The following is a 25,549-nucleotide window of genomic DNA, read 5'->3' as shown; positions in this document are numbered from 1 at the left end:
CTGAGGGGAAGATTTTGCATTGAAATACTTCAATTGTCATTTAGAGTTTGAGCGGATTACAGAAGATGTCTTGTATCCACCATTTCCAGACAGCCCCACTGGAATCATTACACAGACTTTAAAATCATCAGTGCTAACAGGATCATGAATATAAGTTTAAATGTACTTTTAAGAAAACTTTCCACAAATGAAGGATGAAACCTTTTTTTTTTTGTCTCAATGTGGCCATGTTTTCAAACCTTTGTTAATATAAAACTTTCAGTTCATTCTAAGTTTTTCAGCTGTGGGATTGAGGTCATGATTATTCCATCTTCCCCAATGTAGCTAGTCAATGATATAATTTTGAATTGATGCCAACAAGAGTGCAAAGAAGGTTGGCATGTATGCGAGGACACTTTTCAAGCCACTGCACATCTGAGAGCTTCCATGGGGCAGTTCTTGGGGAAGGCTGACCACCGTGAAGGAGGATTCTGGGGTAGTGTAGGATATATTAAGTAGATATGATGTAGGGGTACGTTCTGGTTTAGGGTAAATTTGGGAGGAAACTTCCAAAAGGGTCCCTCTAGAAAGCAGATTCAAACAGCCTCTACCCCAACTGGTCTGGGAAAAGATTTCCTTGGAGAAAAGTGTAAAAAACCTGTTTATTTAATAAGCAAAATATTCACAAGCATAAAAAAATTAAATAATATTAAACAATAAAACCTCTTGATGTTCTGAAGAGATGGCAAATTCAGAAAATCCTTGCTGTGGGGTGTAGCTGGGCTCTCTCAGTCTCTCATCAGTCCCTCCAGTGCTGGAAAATGTCTCATCACAGGCCCCAGTGGGCCATAGATGAGAGCTCCTGGTGTTTGTCTGGGTTTTCAGTCCAGAGCAGGGCTGACCAGTTCCAAGAAAAAGAAAAGCCACAGTCCATGGAACTTCTCTGCCTCAGCTAGCTAAAAAAAACTAACTAAATAACTAAAAGCAAAGGAGATCTCTCTCCTGCTGTCGGTGCTGCAGATAGCACAGTCTGGGAAGGGATGCAGAGGAGTGAGGGCAGCTTCTGAAAACAAACTCTGCACTTCTTTTCCCCCTTTGCTCTCAGAACCTGTCTTAAAGGTGCAGAACTTAACATCCAGCATAAATAGAACAGATGATTGGGGATACAAGCATCATAAAGTCACCCTAGGACAAGGTGTATTTGTTTTCATTCACTATTGAAAGCGTGGTCGTCTGATGCTGCTGCTTGAAAGTCATCTATTTCAGCTAAGCAGTAGGTCATATATATCACAGTTTTTCAAAATAAATTCAGACTAAAAGTACATGCCAATTGCCAACCCAGTCAGTATGCCTTCACCTGACGTTGCTAAGGAAATACTCCTTCATTTTAGCTGTTTTGCAGAGCTTCCCCATAGGATTTGAAAAGGTCAGGGTTGTCCTGTGACTGTAAATGAGGGAGGGGTGGCTTGGTATGCAGCAAGAACAATATTAGGTATCTTCAAGCTCAATTTATTGCCCCAGCATTATACTTCAGAGAAGCTTCTAACTTTTGCAGAAAGGCAGAGTGCAGAAGCAGCTTTTTCAAGAGATCAGGTCTTTAGAGAAGGAATGTATATATTTCCGCTCAAAACCTGCTAAGAGAAAAAAGAAAGAGAACACTTCACCATTTACTTTTAATAAAAATTTACCATGTTCTGATGCCATTCAGGGGTACAGGTCAATGGTAGAGAACTTTGTTTTAAGTGCACATATGTTTTTTCTATCAGGCAGAATTTGAAACAATGCTCTTGAAGGTTTGGGTGGATTTGTTTTAAATTAATTAAAACAGCAGAAAATAACTAAATTAATATCTCCATGGGAGAATACGGTATGAACCTTCCCTGTAAAAGACCTCAGACCTCATAAAAACTTGAGAATTATGGTGAAATAAAGCAGATTGCACTAGCAGTATATTACAGTTTCATCTTACACAAATTTAAGCTGCACTTTCTGAAGCTTTCCTTGCTTGTTTCTCTCTAATAGAATGTATTGTTTGTAAATCATCTAATGAGAAGGACAGGTGAGGAGAGGACCTAATTCAGCTTACTTGGGTATAAGCTGGATATATATATAATGGACAAGTCATTAAAGTGTCCAAGTCCCACTTTTGTGGAAGTATTGAGAAAATGGAAGTAGTGAGCAGAGGCTCACCAGGAGAGGCACCCAGGCTTCCCAGTGCAGGCTTTCACAGTAAAGAAAACATTTCAGCATTTTCTTCTCTTTTACTTATATGCTTCAGGCCCTCCAAGGTTTTTAATTAATCTCCCACAGCTGAGGGAAGCCTTGTGGCCGGACTACTGATAAATAATAAAGAGTTCTCGTTTTGAGTGGATGCAGCCATTTTTCGTATTGCATTTGGTTTGCAAAAATAAGGCAATGTCAAACTTTATTGGGTAAAGCCTTGGATCATTCCCTACACTCAAGGAGGAAGACACAGAACCTAGTTGTAATATTTTTATATTAATATTGTACTGATTTATTTCCTTTTCTGAAAATAAGGGAAACAAAAAGCTAGTAAGAAGAAGGGAAGCAAACTGTTAAAATATTTCCAAACGAGCAAGGATTTAAATTGATAGCATGAATTTGATTCATTTCATCATAGACAAATAGTTTCCCAATGCAGCTTAGCTAAAATCTATTGTGAGGACTGCTAGCAAAATTGAGGAGATCTCATTCAGTGTTTATTTTATCCATCAGTGAGCAGGATTTAGCCCACCAAACAGTTTTAGAGCAGGCGCTCTTTAAGGACACCTCTGAAACAACTCTTTTTCAGGATAATTCTACCAGAATAAATCCCTGTCCCTCACTCATGCCCCACCCACAGCAAAACTGAGTATCTTGAGGTTTGAAAATAACTGCAACCATTGATTTCTTTTTTCTGCTTTTGCTTTAGGAACTCTTTCATAGATATCCTTCGGGCTATTCTGCTTTCCTTGGAAGTACTCATTGAAGATCAGGAGCTTCAGATAAATGGCTTCATTCTAATTATAGACTGGAGCAACTTCTCCTTCAAGCAAGCCTCCAAGCTGACACCATCTATCCTCAAACTGGCCATTGAAGGGTTACAGGTAGGTGGAGGGTGGCAGGTGTACCTGCAACTTTTATTGCTGCAGACAGTGATTTTTGCTTCATTAGGCACTGGGCAAAGTGAAGGGAGGAGAAAATAATCCAGAATGCTTTAATGTTCTATCCACTTGCAGCACAGATCGATTTTCAGACATCTCATTTTGTCTGTCTTTCACTTTTATTTCAGCTGTAAATCAATGTAGCCAGCATGTGCGTTACTTACCACAGCATTAAGAGGGAGGGTTAGAGATTTGATGTTTAATCCATCAGAGAATTTGGGGGGATTAGAACCCAGCAGTGCCTGCCTTCTGGAGTGTGCAGTCCACATGCAAGCACATGTGTATGCAGAGGGAAGGTAACAGGAGATGAGAGCAGATCCCTCAGCAGATGGAAGAGTGCTGTTGTGTTCACGGGGATGCATTTGAGTTGGACAAAAATGGGCAAGAGGGAGGACAGGCTCCCTGTTGTGCCCTCATTCTGACTGCCTTCATTTGTCACACAGGATCCTGTTACTTTATGGCTCAGACTGTTTAGGGGCTGCACATCCACTTGGTGCTTGCAGATAAATGGGAGCAAGCTAAAACCACGTGCTGTTACTGGGTTAGGTGGAGAGTGAGGACCAGGCAGCTGGGGCCTGATGGGTCAACCTGAGGATGGGGCAACCTGAGCATGAGGATAAACTGCAGTGCTCAGAGAGGAGATTGGCCCCATCCACTAAAGTCTGAGCCCATTTCTGATGTTAGACCTGAGATGGACTTTTAAGTCTGAAATAGTTTTACATAACCTTACTATTTGAGGGCATTTGGTAGAATCCAAGGACTACTGAGGTTGGAAAGAGTGATGGAGATAATTTTGTCTGACTCCCTGCTCAAAGCAGGGATGACTTCAATCTTTTACCTGCTTGCTTAAGGACCACATGTTTTCATGCAGCTACATATTTAAAAGGAGATATAAGTAATTGCTTTTTTCTTGCTTAGTACTTACCAGATATCCTGTTGTCATAAACACATCAAGTAAAATTCTTTCTGGTGTGTGCATTTTTATTTTAACTTATGAAGGAACAATTTTTTTGACTAGTAAATTATCTACAAGTAGATCTTGATTGTGATCTGCTTTGTTTTATTATTCAAAAATGAGGCAGAAAAATCTGCCAGTAATTTTAAGCCTGTGTTCCCCTTTGTGAGGAATTTTCATCTATTCTAACAAAATAGAAAGTCAAGCTGTGCAATTAGTCCTTAGGACAATACCTTATCTTCTCCTGCAGATACTATCACTTCATTCAGAATAACATTCTGTGGTTAAAAAAACCCTTCTAGTCAGAAGGAAGATAAAGCCAAGTGACATTCATAAGTAGATCAAATTCTAGAAAAGTGTCCTTGTGCCTGTCCAAATTGTGCTTTTGCATCTATTCAGTAAGAGGCCAGTCCAGCCTTAACCCCGTTTGATTTCTGGCCATGGCACTGCCAAGTTGTCTGCCTCCAGATTATTTGCATTTGTTGCCAAAAGTTCTGGAAGTACTGAAGCCTGGGAGTACCAAAGTTGATCTTATAATTCTGTCATTAGCTTGACATCCTGTGGTGTGCAATTTAAGAAGGCTGTCTTTCTTGAGGTGCATTTAATTTCATATTTGAAGTCAAGTTATTGTTGTCTTCTCAAGGATTAGTAAAAATATGACTCCCTGAAAGTACAAATTGGGACAACGTGTCCTAAACTTAGCTAACCACTGGCTTCTGAGCAGTAGGAGTAATAGGAGTTGTGAATGCTGCATTCCTTTTTACCAGTTTTAGAAGCAACTCATTCATGCTGATACAGCACATATTTAGCATACAATGATGGTGGGGATTTTTTAGTTTGGGGTTTTTTTTGGCTTTCACCATTGCTGTAGAAGTACCTTCATTGAGACTTTGTTCTATTACTATTTTAAAAGAACTAGTGCCATCCTAATGTAAAATTTACATGAAATGTAGTTGAAATGCAGACGAGACCTACATACTTTAGAAAAACTGTCACTGCACTGGAAATTACTGAAAGTAAAAAAGTCAGGTCCTGTCCCATGAGATGATGATGTCCAGAAAAAACAAAAAAAAAAGCAGATTGTTTCAGTTCCTTGTTTTTCTCATAGCTAAGGCACTGTGCAAGTACAAATCCTCAGACAGGCAGATTACATGGCTATCTCAGTCCTCCTTTCTATTAAGAGATTTTGGGTTATATTAAATCCTGTGTAAGTCTAATTAAGTGGATGGAAGGAAAATAATTCTCTCTTACAATTTCTCCTGGAGCTGAACCCATATGTTGCTATTTGTGAAACTTTTAGGCTCTCCCTATGTAATGGCAATTTTAATGCCATAGCAGAACAATTTTCCTATAATTTTTTAGACTTTTATTCAGTGTCTCAAACCATCACATGCTGACATATAGAACAACTTTAAAAAAACCAACAAATAATATTAAATAATTTATGCATTTGGGTTTTTTTCTTACTTTCAAAATGCTTTCATCCAATTAATCTTTTGGCAATTCAATGTTTTTGCATTTGCCTTCAATTTACTTTTCCTCAAACTGCTGCTACAATGCATTACCACTAAAGTGCAGACAGCAAGCATTAAAAAGGTGCATATATTAATTCATCTTGGGTTGTAAAACAAACACTAGTCAAATCTAGTGGACTTGGCTGCAGAAATTAATATATTGCTATTATATAGGCTGCTCAGTTCCAAACACAGTAAAATCTGTAAATACTTAGAAAGATGACATAGGAGTTACATCACCACATTGCTGAATGCACATTTTGCTCAATACTACTTCTTGTTCTGTATAAATTTCTTTATATATTGCATCACACAAGACAGTTCATTGTACCTCAGTCATGTTATTTAATGACATAAAAATAGCTTTATGCCTCCACTTCAAACAACAGTAGTTCAGATGCTAAATAAGTATTTGTACTGTGTGGCAATTCTCATCATGTCACAGCAGTGTGGGGACAAATGTCTTTGTAGTGCCTAAGCCACCTCTGATTAACAAGCTCTGCTGTTTTAGCAGAAGACAATTGTCACTGTATGCTTTGAGCTCATGCTGTACTCCTTCCTAGACCTTACAGATCTCTGGAATTTTAACACATTAAGCACAAGATTTTCACGTGGATGGAAAGGTGGGGAAAGAGTTGTGTCTAAAATAAATCTATTTTGCCAATGATTTTCTAAGTTTCCAATTCTAATCTTTACTCTTTTAATGCGAACAGCTTTTCCCCTTCACAGCATGTCTTTTCCTCTGTTTTCTTAGTCTGTGAAGCTACAGTTCTTCGTGTGTCATGCTGAGCTTATAATTATCTTATGATGGTAGACAAAATTTAATTGTGGCTTAAGTTAACCAGAGACTAATCTTTTGGCACTTTGCATAACAGAGTAGAAACATCAGAGTCCAATATCAAAGGTCAGAAATCCACGTTACAATAGTGATGCAGGTGAAGCATATAAGAAATGGCCACTTCTCCGTATGCAGGATGTTTGCTACTGACCACTGCATCCAAAGACCTCTAATAATTCTGGAAACCGAGGCTGAACTGTTACAGTGAACACAGCCTCCATGTCCAGTGAAGCCCAGACATTTTTTTCATTTATGGCTGGTTGGTTTCTGCTCCGAGGATGTAGTTGGTTGGCCTCCAGACAGGACTTTTGATTTTTTGGTATACCAGTGAGCATAAAGAATCACTATTTGTTCCTGCCTTATCCAACACTAGAGCTATCTTCATGAAAGTGCATGCATGTAGCAATTTAGAAATTTCCCCAGCTAGTACTCTGAATTGAAATCAAATAACTTCTCAATAGCATCCAGAAATCTTCCAAATCCTTCAAAACAGCAGAAGGTTTGACCTTGCCTGCCATTTCTTTGGTGAAAGCCAAGACAGAAGGCCATGGTCTACCGAGACCCAGCTAAGTGGCTTATGACACAAATCACCAGGCTGGATTCAAAACTGACCTGAAGCTCAGGTCTGCACTCCAGAGTACTGCTTTACCTAGCAGGTAACTGGCCCCAAGGCTGTCTCAAGGAAGTGAAACGAGAAAGGGTGAATGGTTATTTCCCAGCTGTATTCTTTCTTTCTCTGATAGTTGTGTCACATGCATGTGTACTCAAATGTGATTACAGTGACTCTTAAGAAATAAACCATATTCCTACTTTTGGCAATGATGAATCACTGCAGGAGTGATCTCTAGGGTTCAATAGGGCTTTGATTCGAATTCTACAATCATTGCATCAAACAGCAGTAACAAGAGGGATCAACCAGACCTGCAAACAGGAATTTGACTCCAGATCTTCACTGGCAATAACTTGACAGATGAATTGGCCAACAAGGGACATTGGGAGAGCCATTAAATCTCTCTAGTTCTTTTAAGCTATTTTCAGTTTATCATAATCCAGCAAAAATTTGAAGCTGGTATTTCTGTGAGGAAAGGAAAATGAAAGGAAATCAATGATGCTTAACTTAAGAATACTTTGATCAGATACTGGTATAGATAAAAATCTTTGAAAAAAAATCTTCAAATAAGGGAAAATGGTCTAAGATTCTCTTAGAAAATTGTCAAAAGTACATTTGCTAATGCTACAGAATATCATTAATGTTTAGATGAAATCAGAAAATCAAGCTAACAGGTTTGTTTAGATATTATTGGAGATTATCCTACTTCAAAATCTAGAATGAGATCCCAGATTGTGAAAAACTCAGCCTGTTTAGAATTATATGAAGCTTTTTGATCTTTAACACTAGAAATAGATTTTAAAAGTCCTTTTTAAAAATTTCCTTCTGTAATTTTGTAGGATTAAGAAACTTAATGTCAGTTAAATAATAGCAGAAAATCACTTGTCTCTTGACACTGTCTTATACAATCAAATATTTTTCATGTTGTGCTTCAGAAGGAAGAGCTATAATATTTTTTAAAATGTTCAAAAGTGAAGAAGAATGTAGTTCTTGAAGGAAAAAAATTAAGTTCAATATTACGCCAAAGATGTAATATTTTTTAGGCTCGTTTTTCCAAATTTTACTGAAAAATATGACCTTTTAAAACTGATGAAAGTTTTCAACTCAAAAAAACTTTTTTTCTGGAATTATGCTGTATTTTCAGAATAGCATTATTACAGTGGAATAGATTTCCAAAATTATCTGGAAGTATGTTTGTTTCAATAATTTTCATATGGGAATCAAAATACTTAATAATCTAATTCATTATGAGTGGTAAACATTTGATTTTTGCCTTAATTGTTTTTTGAAATTTGAAATCAAGTGGAGGTAATGGAACAGTATTTCAGGTCAGCATGACCTGGGTTAATGGGCATAATTTAATATTTGTTATGGTCAAACTGAGCATCTGAACAGAATCCAGGCAGTCCTCAAGCATTTGGAGAACTTCACCGAGCCCTCTGCCCTGAAAACCTGATGCCTCCTTCATCAGCCCAGACAATGGAACAAGGAGCTGACTCTTCCTTCAGTGCTTAAACATATTTGTACTCTGAAACCCGAGGTAAATGTGATCTCTTTGTCCGAATAAGTGCTTCCAGTGGAACTCCTTATGAGTCATGTGAAGGATGTAGGGTGTAAGATGCCTGGCATAGTGAGTATAAGACAAAACTCTTCTTTCCACAGAGTTTCTGAACATAACATTGCTGCTACTTGAAAATTTAGAGTGAATCACAATTCTCATTGTAACAAGCTGAGGAACACTCAGACTTTCTGTAGAAATCTGTATTGTAAGGTTAAGCCTGTCTGTACTATAAATATCCTATGATGCTATTATGTCTCCACTGGTACTTATAACAGGTCATATTAATAGAAAGACAGAGCTCTCTGTCACTGCTTACTGAAGACAGAACAAGTAAAATCCTCAGTGACAGAAGCTAGGCAAGGAAAACCATATATAGGCTCATGTATCCACTGCGTTGCACAAGGACAAGCCAAAAAACCTTAGCACCTCATATAATAAGCCCCTAAATGTAGATTTAACAATTTATCTCTGGGAGACTGACTGTGGATTCAAAAGTTTCTCATTCAATTGTTTAGCTTCTCCTCAGTTTTTCATGTTGATAAAAGTGAGCAGAGAGCTGAGGCCAGTTGCTGGGACAGTGCAACTGGCTGTGGGTCTGTGCACATCTGCAGAGAAACGATGATCTGTGGCAGCTCAGAATCTGTCCCTCTTTCCTTTCCCCTGTTAGAAAGAAACCTACCTGAAGGCATTTTTTGCATATTTATGTCCAGAATTTAAAGACTTGCAAAAAATTAGGGAAATGCTTATATTTTTGATTTTTGCAAAAGCCTTGTCATTATTTCCCCCAGAATAGGGAAACTGAAGAAAAGGGGATATTCTAGGCTGGGTCCTTGAGGATGGATAACTGTAGCCTTAGTAGTGTCCTACCAGAAGACAAGAGCTTTCCTCAGAATGTAAAAGCAGGATGTTCCTTCATTGTAATCAGAGTGTGTTCAAGTGTCCAAAAGGCATGTTGCAGCTTCCCAAAGAAGAGTGCTTGTCAGTAACTCTAGAATATATGCTAGTAACTCAAGCTAATGTTCATAGAGGCAATTTGAGCTGTATAAACATGGGTTGACCTACAGAAGGGGACCTACAAATCTGTGAAAGAAATAGAGACCTCCTCCCAGTAAGAATGATTGAACTATTCCTAAAATGAGATAGCTTCAAGTTCTAATGGTCTTCAGCAGTGGGAAAGTTCCTAATGATCAGAATTTATCAGATGCTGTAAGATGCAATTGGATCTTGTGAACACATGTAACAAAAAAACTTTCTTGATTTCAGGTCCACTGCTCATATGAGACATCAGACTGCATATTTACACAAGTATTTGAGTGAAATAATTTGCAATATGTACACATAAAAAGCATACTAATTTTTGGTTTCTTTTTCATTAAAGACTGCCTCAAAAGTTCCCACATGTGTTTACCTTGCTACCTTTCCCCTCAGTATTAGAATGTGCTTCATGTTAGAGACCTGTGTTGGACGGCTGAACATGAAGCCACGGCTAAGGATGAGCATTTAGTATCCATTGAAAGAAGGTCAGTTTGAATCATTCCAGAAACGCTCATGCTATCTGTCTCCAGCAGCTGTTGTGATATGTAGAGTGAGTACTCTTTGAGCTGCCAGTGAGGGAGCCTTTGAAATTAAAGGAGATGAGAAGAGGGATTGACTCATTTTATATTAAAAAAAAAAAAAAAGGTAGATAAGCAGACTTTGCTCTCTGCAAGGGAAGGCCTATGTTCATTGTGTGTCTATCATCTCTAGGGAGTTGACTGGAACAAGGAAAAAGCAAAGGATAGCAGACTGTAGACTCACATTTTTCACTTGAAAACTAGAATTAACTGCTTAGTAAAATTGATCAGCCTTGTCATGTTTGCCAGCTGGATGCTTTGGCTGTAAGCAAAGGACAAGCTGCATATGTTAAATGGAAGGTCTTTTTTTATGCCAGTTATTACATTTTAATAAAGATCTCACCAAGTTACTGATAAGCATTAGAAAGGAAAATACTCTTTCATCCCCAGCAAGGAAATGTGAAAGTTTATTGCAGTAAATCTGCCTTGAAGAGAAAGTAGCTGTTTCTCAGTAGTAGACAGTAAAAAGTAGCCTAGAGCTAACAACAGTCATGCTCAAACCTTCCCACCAACACATGCATAAATAGATCATGTTATATGTTAAATATTTCTTCCTCTCACAAAATATGAACCTGGTCTAATGTACTTGCATCAATTGCTTCATAATTTCATAAAATTTCAGGAATGATGCATCTGTAATATGTTTAACTTCTTTTACAACTCCAAAAGCTTTCTCCTTTTTAGCATGGGAAACGAGTGAATGCTTCCTGAGGAGAGTGTTTACTACAGGCAATTTCTTGCTGTGACAAATATACACAGTGATTATGCAAGAGTATGAAAGGGACTGTGTATACCACACTAGATCAGAAGGAGATAGGGATAGTGACAGTTCAGTGAGAGCTGTGTGAGAATTGGAATGGGTGTTATTTTGTTTGAGATGAGGGGTGGCAATGGAGGTACATGTGGACAGGGAAATGGAGGAAGTTAGAGCAGGAGGATTCATCGCTCTGACATGACTGCACACAGTGGCACAGATTATCCCCTAAGCACAGGTAGATAAGGACTTGGCTCTCTCCAGGACAAGACTCATGCTGCAGCCTTCACTAACAACTGCAGAACTGAAATTCATATCTCCTGGGAAGACAGCTGTGCCAGTATAAGATCAGCTGTTCCTTTACACCTCTGGCTTACGGCCCTGTCTTTAGTGCATGCCTTCAAGGACGTGCTGCATCGGTGGAACTGGCTGAGGGTCCCTGACTGCTGCTGTGGAACACCCAGCAGCTCAGCTCACACAGATGCAGGAGAGGGCTCTTGGCAGGACTCTGTGTTCATTCTGCTCCCCTAAGCAAGGTAATTTCTGGTGCAAGTTTTTAACACAAAGCTGCTGTCAGAAACATTTTAAAATTCTGCAGGAAGGCAATGACTTTTAGAAGCATTGCCTCCTTGTTTGACTTGATTATGTGCAGAAAACTAGGACTTTTCTACACATATAATAACTTTCTTTAAAGTCTCATCTATTATTACCTCCTCCTCAGCAAAGGAACTTCTAAATTCCTCAAACCCTGTATGGTCATACATATTTGTATGGCAAATATGTGTATGATCAGCATGGTCAAAAGAGACTACAATGCTTTCAGTAAGATTGAGGTGAAGTCCCAGCTGATTCAAATGGAGCTTTTACCACTGTCTTGATGGAGGCTGTAATTCCACCACTATTAAACCATGGCAGAAACTGATTTTCCACTTTAAGAGAGTTTTCTAGGCTTGCAGAAAATGTCCTTCAATGTCTGAGCACTTTTTGGAAATTTTGTACACCAATAAGAACATTTGCCTAAGGATCTTGAAGAACTCTGTTTTGTTCTCAAATATTTTTGCGCCTCTTACCCATGTGGAACCTTACAATTATACAAACATTCCTGAATAGCAGGGGTTTCTTGACACAAAAATGTCAACCTCAAACACCACAGTCTTCCAAGTAATGTTGAAAACATCAAGAGAAATATTCAGCCTAATTCCTTCTCCCCTTATCTCTACCCCTTGCCCCCACTAAGCTTTGGTTTCAGCAAATGGGCATTTTCTGCGAAAAAAAAGCATTTCAGTGGAAATTCATCTAGTAGCTCTACTTCCCTGTAATTCAAGACTTCCTGTTATTAGTTCAGGATGTGTTTTTCATCCCTTTCTGGTAGACACATATTAGGCAACTAGAGCACTCGAATGTGCATTCTGATTTTCACTCTGAGCACATTCCCACTGTTACAAACTCTTTGCAGTGGGATCAGTTTAAAGCAAGGCCAAAAGGTAATAAAAATAATTTCCATTTCAGAGGAGGCTTTCTGACCAGCTCCAATCTACATGCAATAAAAATGCAGCTAAGAAAAAACATAGCTAACACAAGTACAATTACAATGCAAATATTCTTCAAATAGCAGATACATTTAGAAGGTCATTAGATTGACAATATTTCAGAAGAAAGGCAGAAGTATGAATATATATGTGATGAGCAAAGTACTTAATCACAGTGTAAGAATTACAGACAAAAACAGCAGAAATTTCAATGAACTGAAAATAGAATGCAGGCTTGCCTAGGTTTAGAGGGTAAGATAAATTTTATTCTTCTATATTCCAAGAGAATTTAGAAGCAGCTTTGAATTAATAAGTGTGCTCAGTAGCATGAGTGCCCAGTGTCTGGAAGAAATAATTTCCTGTGGCTTGGTGGGAATGTTTATGTAAATGGACACCTGCAGTAGCTACAAAGGATCCTAGTCCAGCTTCTGTGTGAAGTTTCCTGAAGAGTCCCACTAACAGTCCTAACTTTGTTTGGCATCACTTAGAAATACAGAGAACCTGAACTGAATTCTGAGGAAACAACATCTCCTCAGGATAGCACAGAGAGCATTAAACTCCTTGTGATGGTCCTTGCCTTTATCATATAATTTATCAATCTCAATGCTAAGTGCAAGGAAAGCTGCAAGGAGACAGTCCTAAAGAGATAAGGATTTCTGAATCTGTAGTGGAACTGAAATTAATTAATTGGTATAGATAAATTAATTAATCATTGTGAGTGGGCTTCCTGCTAACGTTGGAGACTATATCTACCAATCATTCTCTCTAAAAAATAAGATTAACTTTTGTATTCAAAACCAACCAGGCAAACTTCAGTTTCTGTTTCTGGCCACTGTCTTTGCTTCAGCTGAGACAATGATCACTGCAGCATGGGGACTCTAGTAATTTGCCACTGTGTGTAAAAGAGCTTCTGGGGCAACTTTTCACTCACAAATAAATGAATGAATACTTTGGCCAGAAGAGCTGTGTCTTATCAAAATGAGATCACTTTGGTTTCCCTGCAAGATTCTAGCTTATGTTTATAGTGTATCACCACATATTCCTATCTGACATGGATATATGTGTTCAAAGGATTTTCTAATCATCTTATAAAAGTTGCTGCTCAGGGAAGAAGGATTGCAAATACCAGAGCAGTTCAACCACAGCCATCAAATCAGCAAGCCACTATCTACTTTTTCCACTTTCCAACCTTCCAACTATTTCTTTACCTTTGATACTGCTTTCTCCTCTAAATATTAAAAGAAAAATAAAGCTGTGAGGTAAACCAGGTGTGCAAGGTGTGTATTCTATGGTGCTGAGCTCTTATAGCTAACAGTGTTTGGTATTCAAAGACACAAAATATAATTAACTATTCAAGAAATTTCCCCCCTCCAATTTGTTATACATGCCTGAATGAATGTTAATGGGGTCACATAGCTCTTTGAACTGCTGCTGACAGAACAATAAAGAGTTCCTGCGGTTTTCAAGAAACAGCACAGTATAATTTTGCTTGCTTTGCAAGGGCATTTCTTAATGATATCATTATACCCTCTAAACTTCTGGTCCACTCTCAGAAACTCACAACACTTCAAATGACAAGTTACCTTCTTTGCTCCCTGGGAGAATTGAATCTCAATTATAATTTATAATGTGTTACTTACTCAGTGAATATTCCTTTCCTGTGCCTCTGAGAGGTGCCAGCTATGGTATTTTAATGAAGCACCCCCATTTTATAGTCTCTCTACTCTGAAACTGGAACAACAGCATTTAAAGAGCTAGACCTCTTACCCAGTTTGCTGAGTGAGGAAGGCAAATAAATTCCGTTTGAACTGTCTTAAAAGACAATGGAAATAATTTAGATTTGTCTCTGTTCCAGAGATAATTTATGCCTGAACAGTATTGCCAGAGAAAGTATAAATAACCTTACTAGTAAATTCCTGCCATCTGTGATAAAATTGATTCAAAAGTTTGAAGTATTTTACTTTGACTGCTTGCAAAACTTGTTTATTTTGCAAAGATGTTCTACGCAAATTAGCTTGGAAATGTTTGTTAATCTAACAAAATAGGTGAACATTGCTATTAGCTTGAGTAAATTTATTTGGTAACTACCTCTAAGGATTGCCCAGCTTTGTGTGTGTATGTAGGGAAAAAAAAAAAGAAAAAACAACACTTTTTAGTAGTGGATTCCTTTTCTTTGAAGCCAATGCAGAAAGTACATCTGTAAGATGCTAGGGAGAGAAGGCAGGAAGGCAGGAAGGCAGGCAGCAAGGCAGGAAGGCAGGCAGGAAGGAAGGCAGGCAGGAAGGAAGGCAGGAAGGAAGGCAGGAAGGCAGTCTTAAAAACGAGATTCACTTAATAAATTATAAAAAAGAATTTAATATAAACAAAAAGACAATTAGGAGACAAAAGAAATAAAGCAAAGGGTTAAAACGGCCGGGCGCCCTGGCGGCTTGCCAGGAACACACCTGGTATCTTGGGAACACTCTTTTTATCCCCTCTTGCTTTGAGGATTTTATGCATATTCAAACATGTCCCCTCCCTGGTTCCGCCTTCTTAGATCATGCTTTTCTACAATTTTTTATTTTCTGCTGGTCAGCATATTTTTTGCTGGTCATCATTATTCTAGCTGGTCAGCATTATTTGAAGTTTGGTTTCCTTTCTTTTGAAAATGGTCACTGTTGATAACCATCTGGGCCTCTCACCCTTCCTTTTGAGGGCAGCTGGGCTTCATATCTTCTGCTGATAACAGTTTGGGCTCTATTGTTCTCCTGATAAGCAGCTTGGGCCCCACTGTCCTTGCCCTCTGGGGTTTCCTTGCCTTGTACCTAGGAAATTCTTTTAAGCTTAAGACTTGTCAGCAAGAAAAAAGTTATACATAGTTACATAGCTAAAAAGTATTTAACATATAATATTCATCTGTAAAAGCCAATATCACAATACAAATTTATAACAGCAGGAAGGCAGGAAGGCAGGCAGGGAGGCAGGCAGGGAGGAAGGCAGGCAGGCAGGAAGGCAGGAAGGCAGGAAGGAAGGAAGGCAGGAAGGAAGGCAGGAAGGAAGGAAGGCAGGAAGGCAGGAAGGAAGGAAGGAAGGAAGGCAGGAAAGGAAGGCAGGAAGGAAGGCAGGAAGGAAGGCAGGAAGGAAGGGAAGGAAGGCAGGAAGGCAGGAAGGCAGGAAGGAAGGAAGGAAGGAAGGAAGGAAGGAAGGAAGGAAGGAAGGAAGGAAGGAAGGAAGGAAGGAAGGAAGGAAGGAAGTAGCGGAAGGAAGGAAGGAAGGAAGTGGCGGAAGTGGCGGAAGGAAAGAAGTGGCGGAAGGAAGTGGCGGAAGGAAGTGGCGGAAGGAAGTGGCGGAAGGAAGTGGCGGAAGGAAGGAAGGAAGGAAGGAAGTGGCGGAAGGAAGGAAGGAAGGAAGGAAGGAAGGAAGGAAGGAAGGAAGGAAGGAAGGAAGGAAGTGGCGGAAGGAAGTGGCGGAAGGAAGGAAGGAAGGAAGGAAGGAAGGAAGGAAGGAAGGAAGGAAGGAAGGAAGGAAGGAAGGAAGGAAGGAAGGAAGGAAGGAAGGAAGGAAGGAAAGAAGGCAGGAAGGCCTGCAGGAAGGAAGGCAGGAAGGAAGGAAGGCAGGAAGGAAGGAAAGCAGGAAGACAGGAAGTAAAGCAGGAAGGAAGGAAGGAAGAAAGGCAGGAAGGAAGGGAAGGAAGGGAAGGAAGGAAGGAAGGCAGGAAGGAAGGAAGGAAGGAAGGAAGGAAGGAAGGAAGGAAGGAAGGAAGGAAGGAAGGAAGGAAGGAAGGAAGGAAGGAAGGAAGGAAGGAAGGAAGGAAGGAAGGAAGGAAAAAAAAATAAGTTTTCATGCTTATAGGAGATTTTTCAAATTAGCCCTCTGATGATATTTTTTTTTAATTGGAAATTTTATGTAGTACAAACTCTGTAATATCATCAGAAATGATTTTCAGAAATAATCTTTTAACAGCAGTGTTTCATTGGACACTCACATTGTTGAAAATAAATCCATGAATTAAAGGAACTTTCGAGCAGTGAGTTGTCATGCTGCAGTTTCCCCTCAGAGCAGTATCTCAGATCTGGGTCTACTCAAATTGCCCTGGACTGGTCAGTAAATATGCATGCCTCTGGCATAAACAGGGGCAAGCAATCAAGGATTCAGTGCGGTGAATGCTCAGTTATGTCACCAGTATAACAAACCTGATTGTGGTAACCACAGGCAAAAATCGTTGTCTCCTTTGTTTTCATTATTTGGGAGGGGGTGTCCAAGCCCAGAGAGCAGCTCCATGCCACCTCTCCCCAGACCCTGGAGGCTGTGTTTTCAAGGCAGACCTCTTTGATCTGGGCTGGTTGGCACTCAAAAAGAAGATGTGAAATAACTCTTGGCAGGAACATTTCGCTAACAACGAAACATCTGTTGATTTCTGTGTAAATTGCATCCTTTTGAGAAGCCTGCCATCTCAGTAGGGACAGATTTGGGAGATGTGACATAGGTGAAGACTTACAGCCTTTCTGATTTTTTTGCCATTCAGCTGTTGTTGCATGTGAAGCAGATCTTGCATCTTTTAAAAAATTCAAAATGCTGTTTGTACATGATAAATGCAGCAAACTACCAACTTGAAAATCATTTGTCTTTTTCTTTTTATCTATCTTTTTGTACTTTCAGTCATGAGCTGATTTTCCCCCTGCATTTCTCCAATCATTAAAGCCCAGCAGAGTGCTTTAACAAGCTGGAGTATTGTTATACTGCCATGATGGGAGATGCTGTGAAGCAGAACAGTTAATGCCATCTCTTTTTTTTTGTGTGTGTGTTGAGTTTTGGGTGGTTTTTTTTGTTTTGTTAGTTGGGTGTTTTTTTTTGTCTAGAGTCAGAATTATGTAAATGAGTCCCACAGCATCATGTTAAGCATAAGCTTCCTGTTGGGAAGCAGTTTATTAAATAACTGAATTTCTGATTCTGTTCAATATGGTTAAAATGAGCAAACAGCCACTATCTCTCCCTGATCTCCCCCAAAAGAGGGAAAAAACACATCCTAGAATGAAATAAAAATGTCTGAGCTAATGCTATGTAAGCTAACAGGAAATCATTAGGTATATACTGCCCACCATCTCTAAGCTGCACGTTTCATTTTGAAACAAATCTGTACTTGGAGGCATCAGTAATTATTTCCATTTATTTTCTGCTTCAGTGATATGTAAAGCTGCAGTTTTGATATTGCTTGCCAAATGCCTCTGTTGATTTACATAAAAGGTTCACAGGAGGCAGAAATATTTGCCTGAAGGATAAAAATAAACATATTCAAGCAAACAAGATGCTAGTAAAATGTAGTAAATTCTGAAATTCACTGGAAAACTGACAATATTTCCCCCCATGCTTATCTAAGCATTACCATGGCAGAGTTTGGTGGATCAAAAGCGTGGAGCATTCAGTCATCCCCACTGATCTTTCGCCTGCTCCTTAGAGGCACTGTTGATGCTTTTGCAGAGGACAGAGTGAAGGTTTGGTGGGTGGGGGCAGGAGCCTGCTGAGCTGCAGGTCTATTTTTTGTTTTGTAATGCTGGAGTGAGCACTGCTGGTGGGAAGGGCAGGGAGGGGAGAACCACAGAGCCTTTGTCTCCGTTCTCTCAAGCAGCTCTTTGCCCACGTCGTGTCCTGTGTCGGGACTGTGAAATGAAAGGTGACTGCAGCAATATTACTTCTGTGACCAAAAGCCAGGAACAGCAAACTAGCCCTGAATTCCCCAGCTGTGCTCTGGCAGAAAACCACACAGTCTTCCCCAGAGCTTTTAAACTTTGCAGGAGTTCTGCACAAACCACAGGAATCAAAGGGGAGAGTTTCATCCAGACCCCTCCTGCTACCGTTGCGCTCTACCTGGCTTCCTTTGAGGATTGCATGGAAATCTCACACTGGGTCCTCTCCTCCAGGTGGGCAACAGACTGTCAGTCAAGGCAGCTGCTTCATAATATGCTTACTGTCTTCCTCTGAAAACATCCAAAAATCCCACACTCCTCTCTTTTATCTCCTTAGGCCCATGGGTTTGATTTTTTTATTTTTTTTTAACAGATAGGGATGCAAACAGAAAACTGAAAACCCTTACTTTGCATTTGCAGTCTAGGTGCTTGCAGTTAATGTCCTCAAGATTTTGTTGGCTGCCATGAACCCTGGAAACATTTTCTCCCCATTTGAATAAAAGCCAAGTTTTCATGCAATATCACAGGAACTTCATGCTCAGTCTTTAAGAGAATCTTTGAAAATCACAAAGTTCATTGCCAGTGCTGATTCTGTGTCTCCACAGAATATGTTTTACATACATCCTCCCTCCCCTGCAAGGCCCACTTGTTAGCTGGCTACTGCTGCTGGCCTCACAGAAGAAACAACATTGAATATGGTTGTGATGGCAATGGTGTGGTGGTTAGGTGGATGGTGGAGGAGATGGATGGATGAAGAGGAGGAGATGGATGGATGAAGAGGAGGAGATGGATGGAGAGGCACAACCTCTCTCAGCCAAATAACACAAAGCATCCATTACCCTAAGCAAGGTTTTGTGATCAGCTCCATCACTTCCCTCATCACTAAATTCACATTGGTGTAATTTCTAATTGGAAATGATGTTTATTTTCAGCTGAAGTAGCTCATTACAAAAGACATCCTCCTTTGGATGTTGTCAAAAGGACTCTCTTTGTTGTACAAGAAGTACAGAGACCCTCAGTGCTTACTTTTGCAGTGACAATGAGGGGTGTTTTTTTCTCTCAGAGTTAAAGGTTAATATTTAAGAAATAATTTTCTCCCTCTTTACATCAGAGGAACAGGGCTTACCTTAAGCATGAAGTGTTATGTTGCCATTTGTTCACACTAGCACTGAAGAGCCAGAACAGCAAGCTTGATTTTACTGCCACTTGTACACCTTCTCAACTCCCATGAAATAGGGATAATTGAACAGGAAAGAGCCTCACATTATTGTTGATTTAGCTGGAAAAACAGCTCATCTTGTCAATTAAAAAATGGGCACAGTTTGATTTGGAGACAATAAATTAAGAAAATTTTTCTAGTGATATTAGACAGCCCTTACTCTTCCTGTTGAAAGACCTGTTCTGACCAGAAAAGAGAGATGTGTGCTAGCAGCCACTACAGCATCTTTCCTAAGAGTGCAGTAGATCCTCCACCTCCTGACCTATGCTAGTGGAGGCTTTCAGGCTTACTTGAAGTTGTGTGTTATCCCCAACTGGATTTATTGGGCTGTTTGCAGTCACCACTTGCTGAAAATTCAGTGACCTTTGCTGAACAATAGTCCAGACCAGGTTTCCATCTTGCTTTATTCTAGCATTTAAAGCTCTGCATGGCTGGAAAAAAAGATTTCCTACTTGTTCAGTTCCACTCCATAGCTTTTCAAACACACAACATACTTCTGCTGCTGTAAGCTCTGTTGTATCCTGTTTTTTTGTTCAAGTCTTTAACATTGACAGCAATGTGAGGCTAGGAGGAAAATTAACATGTACAACTTACAAGGAAGCACACGTGTTCTTGTACCAGAACAAGGAGTTTTAAAATAGGAAAAGGTCTGAATGGGGCACCCTAGCAGGGTTTTGTTATCTGTGAGGTCCTTGTAGCTCCTCACACAGCTATTTAATCACCAAAAAAATGGATTAATAAGGTGTTGATCCAGAGCTGCATTTGCACAGTGTCTTAGTGTGCTATAAATGGAGAACAAAACGTCTTTTTCAAAGGTGAAAACAGGTTTACTAAAGTGGTTAATCAAATAACCTGCATTCTGATTGCAATGACAGATCTCAAGGGGAAGAAAAAAGTGGTTCAGTGACAAGTCTGCATCCTCCATGAGAAAGGAAGAATGGATAACCAAGCATCTCTGAGGTAGCACCCCTGGTGAAAGTGGAAAGGAAAAAAAATGTTTTAATTTGAAAAGCAACTGTGTGCTATCAAGAGCTGTAGTCAGTTTTTGTACTCTGCCTTGTATTCCACCCATCACAACTTTAAAGCCTCCTGCAAACAAGAGAGATTTTTGCTGACACAGCAGTCTGTCAGCAGGCAGCTGGGCTTCAGGGCACTCAGTCAATGGCACGGCAATTATTTACAAAAAAGAACAAGTAACCTCTAATTCTTTTGGTCTTAGTTGCCTTTCACCTCCCCCACCTCCTTCAGAAATACAGGACTAAAGAGAGGAAAATCAACCTAAAAATGCTCTCTTTGTTGTTAGAGGCAGGGGGTGCGGGGAAGGAAAAAATTACATGTGCATTTTCTCCAGTTTTGTTTCCCAAATCCTATAAAAAAGGAAGTTCCAGATCTAATTGTAGAGTAAAAGTAAGGAAATACAAGGTCTAAGTGCATCTGGTTTTCCTAAAATAGATCTTACTTTTTGTTCTTTGCATCCTTTTAAAGTATATTTCTGGGAATTGCAACCTGTATTTAGGCTCTCCCTGTGGGATGCAGGAGTTGGGTCATTCTCTCTGGGGGAGTGGTGAAGGAAGAGGGGCTGTAGCAGAGGAAGGTGGGCTCAAAGTCCCATGGAAATTCAGTGTAGTGGGTGGAGGTGTTGGCAGATGGTTGAAGCAGTGGTGAGGGGCTCAAAGATGGAGAGCTGAGCAGCCACACTCCCAGGAGATCAGCATTTGGGGTTCCTGACCATGGAGCAGTGAGGGATGGCAGCAGAGAGCCTGGGATGGAAGAGCAGGGAAGTTGGGGGGTTTAGGCATAAGGAGGGTTGGAGAAGAAGCCTGGAAGAACTGAGGAGACTCAAATGGTGCTCTAGATAGATTTTTGGGTCAAAGAGGATGGGTGGTCCGGTATGCACTGAGAAGTTTTGTGAAACTCTGGTCCAAGATGGATATGTGGAATTAGAAATAAACAGGAGCTGGATCTTTGGAGTGATCTTTTGGCGTGATAAGAGCTGTGTGCTGTGGTTCAGTGGAAAGGGCAAGGGGTCTCCAAGGTTGTTAGGCCAGAAGGGACAGACAAAGCTTAAGAGGTTGTGTGGGGATATCTGTGGCACATCATTCTTGTTCTTGCAGTGATCCTGGTTTGAAATGGGGAGCTCACATCACATCCTTTGGCAAAGGAACCTTCCTTTTTCCATAACACCAGGGCCACTAGGGCCTGTTCGGTGGCCTACAAGAGGCCTGCCAGTGCAATTAAGCATTTAGTCAGCTTTAATATTTCATAATACTGCACAAAGTCTATATCTAGACCTCGCTGATGGCTCTAAATATGGAAAAGAGAGTTGTTTCAAACAGGAGTGGGGATGTAGAGGTTACCCTCCCTTTATCATTCTCTCAATTAGCATGTGAAGCCGGAAGAATCTTGACACCACATCCTAAGGAAAATACCATCAGTATTTTAAGTAGCTAGCATCCTTATGAACAGTCAGGGGGTTTTTCTCACTCCCCAGATCTTCTTCTGGCAACAGTGTTCAGCACCAGCTGGCCTCCATCACTCCTAGGAGTGTCTTTCTAGTACCAAAAGCTCACAGGAGCGTATTTCACTGAATCATCATTTTTTTCTAGTACAGTTTGTGTGTATTCATACATAACATTTTCTGAAAAAAGGTCAGGGCTGTGATTTTGAGCAAGCCAATTGGAGTTGAAAGCAGTGTCAGCTCCAGAACAAGTTCTGAGGACAACTGCGTGTGTGCCTCTCTGCTGCAGTACCCCATTCTCCACCAGTCAGCCTCCTAAAGTTACCAAGCCCACAGATTCATAAGCCTCTTAACATAATGTAGACACTAAAGAACTGGTATTTCTTGGTATTTTCTCTTTTGCTTACTGAGATTGGAAGGATTTCTGCTTTGAAATCTCAAAACCCCTAATGATTGGCTGCATATGCTTCTGTATTCCTAAATATTTTCTCACCTCCTGATCTAGAGCCTTCTCCAGGTGGTGCTAACAAAACAGGCTAAAACCTTAATCTGCCATATGTTTATTGTCGCTACAGCCATAAAAATAGAAACAGTGTACTCGTTCATAGTTTAATCAATATCCTTAACTCTTTATCTACCTTTGGATTTAATAAATTAAATTGTCAATATTATGGCGCAGGTACATTTCTTAAAGTTCATCAGAAGGCTTGAAGACAGGTATGGCTATTTTAATCTAGACTTATAAACTACTCCTTGTGTTATTCTATTTATTTTGCTCTTTATATCCTCCAATTCAAACCTCTAAAGTTGTCCTCCCTCCCTCCCAGCAGTACTTTGCTGCCGGGGTCTTTCACAGAGAGCTGGAAAATTATTTTTCAACATGCACACAATACCTCAGACTGTAAAACAGATGGTTGCCACATGGGCTTGTAAAGCTTTTGACATGCCTTACAGCATGGGAAAGCAATTAAATTTTGTACCTTTTGGATTAAGAGTGTGGGGGGTGAAAACCAAGACCCCTTTTGCAGTCATGGTCTAGGCTGCTGGAGCTCTTCGCTGTAAATCTAGTATTAATCACCTGTGCATTTCTAAATGCTCCTACACAACTCGTGAAATGGCACTGATCAGCAGTAGCCACCTTCCAGACAACAATAATTGAGGTACAAACAGCAGTTTGTTCAGATATTTTTATAAATACAAACAAATATCCATACATATGCATATATGTAGGGTGATGTGGCTCGATGGAGGTGTTTTCCAGCACTGATGTTCTGCTGCAGCTCCAGTGAACTCCTCTCTCCATGTTACTGGAATTGCTGCAGGACTGTCAGGAACAGGGATCAGCCACCTCAGTTCATGCTGTCCAAGAGCCCGAAGGCCCTGTGGGATCTGCTGTCATCTCAAAGTGGCACATCCTCATGAATACACTGGTGCATTCCTGGCACAGTAATATTTGCATAAATGTAATTGTACAAAAATTGCACAAAGGTAACTTTCCTGTGCAGGCAAAGTTTTATCCATGGCCATGCAGAGCTTCTGTTTTGTCATCAGCTGCATGACAAATATACAGTCATATATTATAGAATATTATAGAACTTATACAATGAGTTTCTAATTTTGGAAAACACCTGTGGACCATTCCTATTTATATGTGTGTGTGTGTGTGTTTTGTTTAGTAGAGGTCTTTAACAAGAACTGCAAAATTTTGTCTTCTAAAGAAGCAGCACAGTGGAAGTTTTACAGCTGACTTTGCAGTAAACTTATTCAAATATATCTCAGACACATTTTTGACATGGCTGCCATTATTTTCATTGAACCACAGTTTTACAATTTTACATATATCGAAACTAAGAATAATAAGAATAACATGCACCCAGCTTTCTTTAGGCCATATACAATTAATTCAGCCATTTACCAGCTATTTTAATTTCCAAAGTTGCAGATACTTCATAGCACTTGATATTTTAGGCAGTTCTTTTTTCCTTCTTTGTATATTGACAAGATACCCTACAGGGAAAGAGGTAAGATACTTTGATTCATGAGCTATATTTTGCAATAGATGCAAAAATATGAAATAGGAACTTCCTTTTTCTTAAGTTCATAAAACGAAGAGTCATTTTCTCTGGGGCCATTTTGTCTTCCATCCATTAGCTTAAAGAATTTGTATCCATTTGAATTTTGCCAACAGCGAGAGCTGACAAGTAAATGTTGCGCACACACGAATTCTCAGAACTGACAACAAGGGCAAATCTTTTGCTGACTTCAGAACTAAAGATTTCAGCCTAGTAAGTAATTTTGAATTATTTGCCCTTCTCAGACTTCATAGCAAAGGGACTGGACACAAAAATATGGATGCAGGAATCTATTGCTACCAACTCTTTGAACTGCAGATACCAATTTATAATTTCAGTGGTTAATGTATTTATTACAGGAAAGAGTAGTATTTCACATCAGTGAAGTTCATGCATTTTTCCTCTGTTGGCTAATGTCTTTCTTTCTTTCTAGTTGTGATTGACCTTTACAACAACTTGAAAATAAGTAAACAACTTCTGAAATAATATTATTATTTTAGCTGCATATATAAATATTCAAAAAAGAAAAAAAAAACCAAAACAAATTTAAAATCCATACTTTTTAATGAACTAAGAGTGATTAGCTGTAACTAAATAAGTGCTCTTTCTGATGCAATGATGCTTTGTTTCTCACCTCCTTGCCTATTCATGCCTGGGAAAGGTAGAACAGCAGGACAGGAGATGTGCATGAGAGGCTAAAGTTGCACAGCTGATAGTTGTTCCAGATGTCATGAGATTTCTCCCTTTTCTCTATGCCTGGTAAGTCATTCCACAGGAACTTGTACCTGTGTGAATTTATGTGAGGGGACATTGTTTTGTCAGAAGACTGTCTCCCAGGGAAGGAAGGTAGCTTGTTGCTTCTGTTTAGTACCACAAATTTTCAGCACCTCTCTGCACCTAGGACAGGATATGAGATCCAAGGACTAAGAGGGTGTTCCTGGGAGCACAGATGATATCATTTCCAGGGTGGACAGCAGAAGGAGCCCCCTCAGGTAGACCCTGAAGGAACAGTCTAGGGACTTCTTGAGATGTGCTCATCCTGCCTGCTGCTCCTCTGAACCATTCTCCTCCCTGTTTGCCAGTGCACTTGCTGGAAAACTACCTTGCCTCAGAGGTCTGGAGGACATGATTAAAAAATGTAGCTCCCAAGAACACAGATGTTATGCTTTCAGCATCCAGTCGCTGGTATTTCCACCAAATGCTCTGTCATTTCCTGGGCAGATCTCAAGAGGGCTGAGCTCTGCTTGTGTAGCCTTGTTTGTGTTCAGTGCTCCTCTTCAGCTGGGCAAAATTCCTCATTTTTGCCTGAGGCTCATTAACCTGGGTTAATAAACTCTCATTACCCAAGGTTTCCTCAATCAACTGCTGAATTGATGATGAGCCTTCCAATACATGGCTACATCAGAGACAGAGGTTTAACATCATGTAATTAAAATCCCCATTATTCTAGCATGAAGGTGACTGAACTGTCACAGAGCAAACTATGCCTACTAATTCAGAAAATAATGATGCAGAGTGAAAACACTCAGCACTTCTCCCATCAGGAGGTCTTCCTATGCCTGGACACAGCCTAAGGAACTTCAGATGCTGGGAGAGACAAACAAGTCATTTAAAACTGGA

At 39.9% G+C, this 25,549-nt stretch overlaps 1 protein-coding gene across 1 annotated transcript in view; it reads left to right on the top strand.

Moving 5' to 3' along the window:
* CLVS1 (clavesin 1) overlaps positions 1-25,549 on the top strand; it is a 101,281-nt gene that overhangs the window by 30,709 nt on the left and 45,023 nt on the right. The window contains exon 3 of the mRNA XM_005517129.2: positions 2,912-3,086. Within this exon, the coding sequence (XP_005517186.1) occupies positions 2,912-3,086 (175 nt within the window). The remainder of the gene's footprint in view (positions 1-2,911; positions 3,087-25,549) is intronic.

This window comes from Pseudopodoces humilis, chromosome 1 (assembly GCF_049639895.1).
Source record: "Pseudopodoces humilis isolate 2021_Gansu_Grassland_sample_001 chromosome 1, ASM4963989v1, whole genome shotgun sequence".
Classification (NCBI taxonomy): Eukaryota; Metazoa; Chordata; class Aves; order Passeriformes; family Paridae; genus Pseudopodoces; species Pseudopodoces humilis.
Note: the sequence above shows the minus strand (reverse complement) of the source record. Positions and strands in the feature narration are given on the sequence as shown.